Source organism: Trachymyrmex cornetzi, unplaced genomic scaffold (genome assembly GCF_001594075.2).
Source record: "Trachymyrmex cornetzi isolate Tcor2-1 unplaced genomic scaffold, Tcor1.1 scaffold122, whole genome shotgun sequence".
NCBI classification, from domain to species: Eukaryota; Metazoa; Arthropoda; class Insecta; order Hymenoptera; family Formicidae; genus Trachymyrmex; species Trachymyrmex cornetzi.
Genome location: NW_017295784.1, coordinates 1,734,988 through 1,746,783, shown reverse-complemented (window position 1 = coordinate 1,746,783; position 11,796 = coordinate 1,734,988). Strand labels below are relative to the sequence as shown.

General features: G+C 33.5%; 3 protein-coding genes across 3 annotated transcripts; 2 read left to right on the top strand and 1 right to left on the bottom strand.

Annotated features, from left to right (window-relative positions):
- The first annotated feature begins 65 nt into the window (after positions 1-65).
- LOC108769093 (CD63 antigen) lies at positions 66-4,855 on the top strand. The gene is made up of 5 exons (XM_018519895.1): positions 66-408; positions 3,377-3,565; positions 3,644-3,814; positions 4,012-4,233; positions 4,396-4,855. Exons 1-5 carry the CDS (start codon positions 334-336, stop codon positions 4,591-4,593), a joined length of 855 nt encoding a protein of 284 aa, XP_018375397.1. The 5' UTR covers positions 66-333; the 3' UTR covers positions 4,594-4,855.
- A 229-nt stretch (positions 4,856-5,084) lies between these two features.
- Positions 5,085-7,222, bottom strand: LOC108768754 (alpha-ketoglutarate-dependent dioxygenase alkB homolog 4). Its single transcript, XM_018519317.1, has 5 exons — positions 7,053-7,222; positions 6,131-6,256; positions 5,942-6,034; positions 5,442-5,869; positions 5,085-5,358 (listed from the first exon to the last, which is right to left on the bottom strand). Exons 1-5 carry the CDS (start codon positions 7,152-7,154, stop codon positions 5,208-5,210), a joined length of 900 nt encoding a protein of 299 aa, XP_018374819.1. The 5' UTR covers positions 7,155-7,222; the 3' UTR covers positions 5,085-5,207.
- A 1,156-nt stretch (positions 7,223-8,378) lies between these two features.
- PGRP-S3 (peptidoglycan recognition protein S3) lies at positions 8,379-11,299 on the top strand. The gene is made up of 4 exons (XM_018519859.1): positions 8,379-8,496; positions 8,955-9,165; positions 9,561-9,679; positions 9,827-11,299. The coding sequence occupies exons 1-4, from the start codon at positions 8,442-8,444 to the stop codon at positions 10,009-10,011; spliced, it is 570 nt and encodes a 189-aa protein (XP_018375361.1). The 5' UTR covers positions 8,379-8,441; the 3' UTR covers positions 10,012-11,299.
- The last annotated feature ends 497 nt before the right edge of the window (positions 11,300-11,796 follow it).

Sequence of the window (11,796 nt, the reverse complement as noted above, 5' to 3'; positions counted from 1 at the left end):
TTCCTTATTTCCTCCCACTCTTCCTCCTCCTCCTCCTCCTCCTCCTCCTCTCTCTCTCTCTCTCTCTCTCTCTTTCTCTCTCTCTCTGTCTCTCTTTCTTCTCTTCGTCAGACTCCGTGTTCTAAACAAAAACCCCAACGCTAGCATTGGTATCGCACAAGCCGTTGCCGTGCGCGATCGTGCGTTTTCGCGGCTCGTTATCGGCCAGTAGATAACGCTGCAGACCGACGCTTCAACGTTGGCATTGGCAATCGGTGTGTTAACTGGAAGTGTTGAAGGTGCGCGATACCGCTCGCTGTGCATCTGCGCCCGGAGCAGCCAACGCGAGGCAAAATGGCGGCCACGCACCTAGACGTCGGCCTCCGCTGCATCAAGTATCTACTGTGCGCGGTCAACTCTCTCTTCGTGGTCTGTACTATAATGCGAACGGCGTTTATCGTCTCACCGAATACAATCTCTTCGCCAAATTCATCTCACTCCGCGATGCATTCTCGCGTTAATCGAGGAACAATCGCGCGACGAGGCCTCGCCCGTCGACCACGCTCTCCGTCTCGACTCTACGCGTTCGATCAAAACACAGAGAAAAAGTAAAAAAAAAATACCTGACTTTTCGTGACTCGAGGAACCGTTGAGAATCTCGAAAGAGACGCGAAATGAGATCGAGGACTCGTCACGAGGCAAGGCGTTGTCGCGTGAGTCCGTCGAAAGATATGTATATTGTTGGAGTACGAGATAACGTCCGTGCATTATGACTCTTCAAGTACGCACAAAGTCATCGCTAATGACTCTGCGACGAATCGCACGTTATCGAGGCTCACATTGGAAAATGTATTATTGCAACACAAGCCGATTAGGTGCAATTGCGCGTTGTCGTAGGCCAAGTATCCTCACCTAGACCGTGCCGTACACTCATCCATAATTATCGATTGCTATATTATATACCGACCGTATAGATGATGTCTGAATGTAAAACAGGAGGCTTCGATTTCTGCGGTGAAAAATGCTTTCAATTGCTAACATCTGTTTTTGACAATCATCGAAGAGTCGTACACACACTTGTCAAATTAAGACGAAATTTATCCATGAAGGATGTCTTTTATCCTTAAAATTTTTTATCTATTTATTTTATAATACATTATATATATATAAATATATATATATATAATATACTTATAAATTTATAGAAAACACAAATCGTTTATCGGTATTATATTATCACACGGTTATCAATTTTCTTCGCGATTTTGTCATCGATGTCTGCTAGCAGACATTCCGATAACGTAAATAACGACTAATGTCAGGGTAAAGAATGACTCAGATATACATTTTTCGCATATACGTGGCAAACGTCCTTGCAGCAAAATTTAAAAATCAATATTAATATAATTACAAGATTGCAGTTTAATAACATTTAGATTATTCGAAATTATAATAACTCGAGCCCCATATCGATATCGATTAAACCGATTTTCGGTATTAAACAGACTGGAGATGACGTATCAGATTATTTATGCCATGCGTGGAAATGAAAAAAATATTTATAAAACGCGATGCCGTGTTGAAATAAAATAACGTGAATGATACGAAGGGCGAGTGTCCCCTATCGATGTTTATTATGTCCTTTGTTCTGTCGGCTTACAGAGAAAGCGATGTGGGCCATGAAGTTCGAGTTTCATTGTTAGAGAGAAGCACTTTTGAACTGCGATCGATATTACATAGACAAGGCTATGCACTGCTGAATTATTAGGGATGGACGAACCTGTACAGCTGCACAACCCGATTAGCACTGTATATATCTGTCTCTCAATTAAACAAAGAAGTCGTAATAAGAACAATGTTTCTTTCACGACGTTAGTTATCGCAAAATGTACAGATAATAGATAGCGGCTGAAGATTATCGTAAATAAATCGGTTTGATGCTCGTCAGAAGCAAGTATTGCCTGGCATATAGAAACACTTATAATTTATCAGACTTATGTAAATTTCTAGTCTCTTACTGTACGTGAAGGAAAACATGCTTGGAAAAGGCAGTAATTTTCCAGTAAGACCTTGCCTCGACCTTGACATCCGAAATCTCGAATTGATGATATAAAAACCGTTCTGTTGTTCTCACAGATAAAACGCAGTACCAGGAAAACATATTTCAAATATCCTGTGTTGTACCTACGGGATTTTGTGCTCGCTCTTATCGGTATAGATACATTTATCTTCATAATCAATGATGTTGTGACATATAATATGATTTTAACACAATAGAAATACCTTAGCACATGAGTATGGAACGAAAAATTTTTTTAATCTCGCAAGCTGGTAACGGTTGATCGTAAAGATCTTGTTCGATCTTTGATTTCATTGTATTGTAGCTGACAGGAACAAAAATAAATTTCACGACATATCGTTTATTAACAGGTCATCGATATCTTATCCGAAGTATTTACTTTAAAATTAAGTTGTAAAAGCTGCTCTTACCTTAATACGTCATATATTTCTCGATAACCTGTGGAAATATATTTGGAACAATTTCATATTTTATTTCGGCTCTTCAGTGAGAATTAAGGTAGACTCACACATAGACGTGTAAGGATCACGAGAGAGCGGCTTATCGTAGGAAATTACACGGCCCGCTTTGTAGAACAAATAGAGACCGATGGCAACGTATGTGTACATAGTGATATGCTTCACAAAAGTGTCGTACCCTCTTTCCAATCTAAAAAGTTTACATTTAAGCGAGGACGCATGTATTATATAACTAATGTCAGAGAAACCGCGTATTATGGAAATGATCGAAGCCTTATACTCTATATACAATGAACATATATTATGTTCAGTATATTACATGTTCACAGATTATATGCGATGCTGCATATTTAAATTGACGCTATAAGCAGAAATAATAATACAAATATAGCTAAAAATTACGGAACATTACAATAAAAATATAGAAATGAGGAAAAGATTCTTATAAACATGAATATATTAAAATTTTTTTTAAGAAATTAAAAGAAATAACGAAAATTAAATCTTCATAGATGGTAACATAAATAACAAATACTTTTAATTCAAACCTAATGTTATTTAAAGAGATTCTAATATAACCCTTAATTAACATACTTAGTTTCTAAATGGTGCGTTTTGTCTAATTAAAATGTAAAAAAATATCTAATCATATTTTTGCTAGAAAAGACTTCATCGACTTTAAATTTCAGCCGAATAATCCTTAGATGAAGTTTGTACATGTCTTCAGCATTCTGTAGTTTATTAACATTTGTTTAATATATCAGAGAAGTGAAGATTTTTCGTAAAAATTAATTATATGATGAAAATAAAGTTAATTGCGATTAACATAATATATAATAAAATTATCATTTTATTACAGTTGACGGGGGTTATGATAATATCGGTCGGTACGACGATCTACGCTGTTTATGAGAACTTTTCGCATTTTCTGGATACAAGCTATTTTTCACCAGCCACCGTCTTAATCGTGGTTGGAATACTCGTCTTCATAATTGCTTTTATGGGATGTTGCGGCGCACTCAGGGAAAGCACCTGTATGGTCCTTGTGGTAAGCGAGAACCGAATATCGTATTTCTGTTTCAAATATTCTCTTTCCGATATGCGTATTACATTTATGTACTTCTAGTTTGCATTCTTGCTGTCTGTTGTTTTAATAATGGAACTAGCCGCCGCTGTTGCTGCATATGCCTTGCAAGACGGTATCAAGGATCTTTTGGCTCAGAATATCAAGATGACGATGCATCAATATGAAAAGAACGAAGAAGCCAAATTCGCAATTGATTTTATGCAATCTAGAGTAAGATAATTGATTGTTCTATGGATAAAAAATATAAAAAATTCATTCACATAATTGACATTGATCACACCCTATATAACATTGAATTGGAAATAACATACAATAACGTTTTTGAAATATAATCACTATTATTTACAAGGAAAGAAGTATTTTTAAAAATAATTAAAAAATAAAACTTATTTTTTCTTATCTTACAGTTACGTTGTTGCGGATATGATAGCTATCTGGATTGGAACTACGTATCATTTAATAATACGCATATAGATGTACCTGACTCTTGTTGTGCATATCTAGTGGATGAGCTTTCAGATCGCTGTTATGGGAAATATCAGGAGGGCTGTATCGGCCGCCTTTCTATTATTGTTCACCGTAGTGCACTATACATCGGCACAGGAGCTGTAGCGATCGCCCTTATTCAGGTTAGATTAAGCTTTTTTTTTCCAACGTAATTCTAATCCCATTTCTCACGCGTCAAATTGAGAATCGGTGATACTATCAAGAAGTACAGGATAAACTACAATTCTGAAGAGTAATTTATCTAAATAAATTATAAATCTACATAATTGTTTCTCTCTTTCCAGCTAACGGGAATCATGTTCGCGTGTATGCTTGGCCGAGCTATCAGGCGTCAAAAGACAGAAAGGGAGAGGCGTCGTTGGGAATTACGAGAGAATCTAGTGAACGGTTACGAACCATTGGGAAAATCGGATCCCATAACTACGTTTCCCATAGTGTATATGGCGCCAGACTATCCACTGAAAGGCGATCAGAAATGTTAATATTTTAATGTAAAAATCGAGTAATTGTATAAAACCGTATTTTTTTATGTTTCCCGGGTTCACAAAGAAATTTGCAAAAATTGAGTAATGAAGAGAGAAATAGACAGATCCTATTTTTTTAACAAAATATAAAAGCTCGTGAGAATATTTATTCTTGGTTTTTACGTTTATTTTTATGATAAAGCTCAGCGAGTGACCGTCGGACAGCACAAAAGAAAAATAGTACTTACCAAATAATTATCTGATTTATAATATATAGTTTAATATATTTTCTTAGTAAATATATATATATATAATACATATTACGAACAGTCTGATTGTTTGCTTTAAATAATTTGCATTTTAATGATTAAATATTTTGACATTTTAATTCAAATTTTATAATAAATAAATAATATAATATCTCATTAAGACTATTCACAAATTTGACAAAAAAAGCATTATTTTAAAATATTATATGGACTATTGTAAGAGATGTGTTACTATTGTACATTCTTAATGCACTGTATGCTAAGAATAAAATGACTTTATTAAAATTTACACTTAATATGTTAAATGATACATCAATTTTTTTTATAAAAACACATGCAATAATTTAAATTTGTTTATTAATATCACCAGAAGAGTGAAGCTTGCCTCAAAATTTCAGAAGTTTCCTTTTCATGTTGTCCATTTTTGAGATACGGAGGCGTCAGTTCACGGTATGCGAGGCAGACACGTCTCGATGTGATGTCTTGTCGAAGCACAGCATGCTCCCATTTGTATCTATGAAATAAAAACCATATATGTAATAATTATTAATACCATGGAATACACTTTTGTCTTTAGTATTTAGCTGGACATTATACCTTGCTGGACCATATAAAACCATGAGTGATCTAGCAGGCATCGGTAATCGTACTACTATGTTATCATCACCCAAAGAATGTGTATTATCGTACATGTCTTTCTCTAAGATGGAATCATAACTTGAAACGTAGTCTAAATTGTATCGCGTTATTGGACCACGATAAGGAGTCATAGTTAAAACAGAATCACCGAGAACGTTCACAGTTATTATGCGTTCTCCCCAAATCCAGCAATCATCCATATGGAGATCTATAGAGGCACCTCGTTCGGGATTATATTCAAGCGTACACTGTTCGACAGTTTTAAAACCATGTAACATTGGTATTTCCTCAAATTTCTTTTGTATAAATTGCGTTGTTTTGGGAAAACCATTAAACGATCCTAATTGTAATTTTCGCTTTTTGAAATTACATTTTGGTCCAAAATTCTATAAATTAAAGTGTTTCAATTAAAAATACGTAAAGATATATATATTTATCTAAATATTTTGGAGATATACCTGTTTTCTTCTACCGCTTTGTGAAAGTTGCCAAGGAAGATCATCAAGCGCTTTCATGAGCTCTTTAGCCTCATCTTCCTTTAAGAAATCTAGCTGGGACATATATTTTATATACGTATATATAATATACGTACATATAATATTAATTAATTATAAAATATATTATAAATACTATATATATGTATATACCTTGATATAAACACCAGGATAATTAATCAAGTTTACATCATGATTAGGATGTTTCTTGTATTCGTCTATATCCCATCCAGATAATAATTTATTACAATATGGACAATAAATGTAACTTTTGCTTTTCTGTAAAATTGTATATAAATATATCATAAAATAAAAAATAAGATAGTAAATAATTACATACATTTTAGAAAATTTGTATAATTCTATAAAAGTTTTTGAATTTCTATAAAAGAATTGTTTTCATTTCAATCTATGTTATAAAAATTTATGTTCTTTAAGATGTGGACTAATGCAGGATAAAATAAGGAATAAAATGTATGTATCATCTTTTCAAAACAAGTAACTGGTTTTACCAGTATTTTAACCAGCTAAGAGCAGATTCAAGACTTGTACAACAGGAGATATCAGAAAGACAGCAACTGGTGAAATTCTCAGGTATATAAATGTCTTTTCAGAAAAAGATCATTTTTACGTGAGAGATAGTAAGCAAAAAAATATTTTATAGATTCAATACTTATTAAAAATTACTTTGTTTTTTGGGAGTAAATGTATTGTTTTATTCGACAAAATTTTTTTATATAATGAGAATTGTAATAAGGATTTGATAAAGCAAGTGATCGCAAAATAGAAATAAAAATATAGACAGAAATATTATATATATTTTGCCCATGAGCGCTAATTGAATTATCTCTAACTAATTACTAATACATCAATTAATACATATCATATAATCAAGAGTCCATCAACTGAAATATATATATATTAGTAAAATTATCAGGGGAATCCCTGGAATTCATGTATTTTGTCGTGATTGCGTAGTTATGTCTGCAATTTTTGAAAAAAGAAATTTTACAACTAATCGTGGGAAATTCCGATGTCACGCTTATCAGATAGGTTAGGATGCTCCATATTCTACCTGTAACTCGTTTTTCAGATCCGGTTTCGAAATTTCGTATTCGGTCTCACAAACCAAACAAGAACGTATTCCTTTGCAACCGCATGATCGAACGGTCTCCATTATATTTTCTTTCCTTTTTGAGAAATATACAGAAACACTGGCAGAATCACAGTATGACGAATACTTGGGAACGCATGCGAACTGCAAATCTGGAACCTGGCAAAAACCAAGGGCTTGTTCGCGTCGCATGCTCCAATATGTTCCAATATGCTCCTACCATAGCTCCTACTCACTCCAACGCGCTTGAGTGAGTTAGGAGCTATGGTAGGAGTATGTTGGAACATGTTGGAGCATGCGACGCGAACAAACCTTAATTCTTAGGTCTGTTTTCTGTAGCTGAACTAGTGTACACTTTTAGAACTTAAAATGAGATAGATACACGTTTGATATTTGTAGAAAACGAGAAAGAAAGTTCTAGAGCAGCCTAAGGTTTGTTTGCGTCGCATACTCCAACATGCTCCTACCATAGTTCCTACTTATTCCAAACATGGTCGTTGAAGTGAATAGGAGCTATGGTAGGAGCATGTTGGAGCACGCGACGCGAACAAATCCCTAGGCTGCGTTCAAAAATATCACCCGGGTGTCTCCGTGTATTATCTTATCCTTGTTTAACACTGAGTGAACAACAAAGATAATACGATACGCGGGGGCACTCGGGTGATGTTTTTGAACGCAGCCCTAGTGTCCTAAGTGCAGTGTTGTTAGACGGGCCGGATTTCTGACGCATGCGCGTCCAATGTAGCTTCAGTAACGTACCGATCACTAGTAAATAGGAGATCATTAATCGCCAATGTAAAATTTTTTCAAAAATGAAAATTTTAATATATTTTACATATTTTACACGGCCCCTCTCTCTCATTATTGTCGACCACATTTGATACACTACTAAGATACGGATCGCGCAGTCCATTTTCTATGTCTTTGGAAAACAGACCACTTGAAAGCAAGACAAGTTATCTTCTATCGATATATCGATTGAACGAATATTTTATTCTTTAATAATAAATTTTAATTCAAGACAAAATCGCTCTTAATTATTATTAATTATAATTAATTTCTAAAGTTAAGAAAGAGAGATTTATTTAATAAAGATTATTAACATGATTATTAATAAGTATTATAATTTTATTCGTTTATTATAATAAGTAACAATTATTCACATTTTAATTTTTCCATTTTGATCGCTCCTCCTTGCTGCAATTAAAAAATGCAAAGATTCGAGTAATTATGATTATTCAGTTGATTCTCATTATCACTTCGCCGTAGGTCACAACCCGAGACACTGTCAGCGTTATATTCCAATCTTTCGATCATTTCCTCATACAGTTGCACATCGTTGCTGTGACGATGACATCGAGAATCTGCTTCGTACTTTTACTGGTACTCTCTGCCAGTTTTGCCAGTAAGTATCTTTCTAAATTCTTAACTGATTGTTATTTATCACTTTATGAAATTCTTTGAGATTATATTTGCGCAGAATGTATCTCGTTCCTCTGCATATCTTATTCTGTCCTTCGTGAAAGAAAAATATTTCAGCAAAAGAAGGAAAAGGATTCTTTCTTTGTTTTTTCTCATTATTAATTATTATATAGTTATTTTTCCAAAATAGACCGAGTTCATATAAATATATAAAGAACGTAAAAGATACTGCAGTTATAAAAAAGTGAATCTTTTCCTACATTAATTATTTTCTATTTTCTTGTGAACAGGAAAGTAATAAAATTTTATTAACATCTGAAGAAATTAAATTATTTTTTTAAGATTCCCCTTCTTTAGCAAAAAAATCATGTGGCTTTAATATTATAATTAAAATGATTAAATAGTTAATTAATTAAAATTATTTTTCATTAAATATTTTAGCAAAAGTCAAGTGTCCAAATATTATCAAAAGAAGTCAATGGAGTAGTACTCCTCCTGGAGAAGTTAATTATTTAATAGTACCGATACCTTATGTGATAATACATCACACAGTCACTCCCGAATGTGATACGCGAAGTAGTTGTACAAGTACCGTCGACAACATTCGCAGTTTTCACATGGACACAAATGGTTGGGATGACATTGGTTATTCGTAAGCTATAACATTATCTTCATTATGATTATATGAAAATTTTACGAGTCACTGGGATACGAATCATACTAAATAAACCAAGTAGCCTTTATCATTTTATTTTTTGTTCTTAGATGCCAATAACTTATTGATTATTCTAATTTCGGCGAAACAATCTTAATAAAAAAAATCTTTATTTTTTTTAAATGCTTATTATAATTTAGTTTAAATATTTGCAGCCTATTTAGTTGTATATAAATTAATTATATTGTATTAAAATATAAGTAAATGTTTTGTGTACTTTGCTTCATAAAATACCGTTTATTTTATACTTACATATGTATGTCTGTTTGGATGACAGAGACATATAAAGAAGAAACTCACTTACTTGATAATTATTGCTTTCGTTTTTAAAGTTTCTTGATCGGGGGCGATGGAAACGTATACGAGGGATGCGGATGGACACGCGAAGGAGCCCATACGTACGGATATAATAAAAAATCTGTCGGTATAGTTTTTATTGGGAATTTTGAGCGTAAGTATTATCGCAATAAATCGTACAAAACGTGTCTATCACTAGTCTATCACTAGTTCTACTGTCATCAGCTCATTAGCGAGATTATATCAATATATATTCTTTTGCTGTAAATTACTCTATTCTGACAATTTTTTTTTTTTCCAGGAAATGAAGTTAACCAAACAATGGTAGATATTGCACATCAATTAATCAAATGTGGAAAATCCCAACGTATCCTTCGAAACAATGTACGCGTACTCGGTGGACGACAGGTAATTTCAACAGCCAGTCCTGGAAGTCACCTCTACACGAAAATTCAAGATTGGCCTGAATGGAATAGCGATCCTTAGATGAGTGTTTCGAAAGTGGATGCTCTCGATCAGATCGAGGTGCCCAAGTTTCATAACGGAGACAAAATATTTTTAATTGTTTAATCTGTAAACTATAATATAAATCGTAATATCCATTCTTCTATAACAGAGCTTCAGTTTTTTTAAACAAGATTTTTTAAGGTAACTTTGCTATTCTTGTCGCACGGCTGATTTATATTAATCCGTGTCTCGTTCGATAGGATTATGTAGAACAAGCTGAAGCTTTCTATCGCTGTCTTGTCGCAACTCATTAGCAAAATTAACAAAAAGTATGACGAATGTAAGACCGTAAGAAATATACGTCAATATTCGAGGTAATAGTTTGTGTTTTATTATATTACCTTTCTAGCGAGAAGTCCAGCTCCTGATCTAATATAAAAAGAAAGTTCTTAACATACGTTTTTTTAACGCATTAACATTTCAGAAGAACGCATGTAGACGACGCGGAAATAAATCTTGGAGATTGTGACGAATTTAGGAGATGGAACGGTGTGACGTCGCAACGTATATCAATACTATTCAAGTTTCATTCTTTTTTTTTTCGATTATTAGGAGATCACGTAATTACTAATATACAAATGATACATTATCACCGAGAGTTCTCTTACACAGAATAAATATATTGCGCATATTAGCGGGTTTTTCAAGAATGACGCAATCGAGCCGTGCTTAAGTTTTTTTTCTTTTTAATCATAGTTATTATTATCGTTAATATCCATATAATTATCAATAACTACAGTAAAACACAAAACAAAAAAGGATATAGTGATATCTGTACATTCTCCTTAAATGATTAACGTAAACATTTTTTTGTATACCTTGTAGCCTACAAATAGGAAGAAACTAAATCATAATATTCACAGATATTTTACAAGATAGACGAGGCCCGCCGACCTGCGCACGCGTCGCGTAACAATGGCACAGGAAAACATGTAATCCTGCACCTACATACTATATGACTGGCTGCTGAAGAAAGAGTGAAGGGGAAAACACAGCGCTTTCGTGAAAATAAATGAGATGTTACGCGACACGTGCGCACGTTCGTGCCTTATGTACTTATTCATAGCTATAATATATACGCGTTTTCTTGTTTTTTTATCACCTTGCTCGCTCAATTATACCTCTACACTGTACATATCCACAACGCATCTTTTACACTGTACATGCACACGCTCCGCGAGTATCCGCGCTGCCTTAAAGTAATTGTAAACCGCAGGGATGGACGGAACGATGATAATTACGATGCAATTCATCGCCATAAATAAAATTAATGGATTCATCGAATCATCAGTCGTTTCTAAAATTAATAGCAGAACGATGAGATAAGTAAATAAAATAAACGATCGTGTTTCTTGCTCTAATGTTGCAATTATATCTGCAATTTTTATAAACGATTATAACTGTATGCACTAGAGCTATAAATATCCAGATAATGTATAACATCCGAATTATTTGAAATAATTAATCTGTTTATCCTTAAAATTCAGATTAGTATCCAAAAAAGCTGATCACTTCAAAACTGTTTTCGAATAAATCTAATTCAAATTTGAATAATCAAATAATTCAGTAGATTAAGTATCTGAAATCAATCGGCAAATATCGAATCGTATTTATAACTTTACTACACCGTTTTCTAATGAAATGTTAAAAAAAAAGATTAAGTTTTTTTGCTAAAGAAAGATGAAATATTTTAGATAAAGATACTCATAATTTTTGTAAAGTGTCCTTGCAATTTAGAATTAGAACAAACGGGTGCGCATTTCG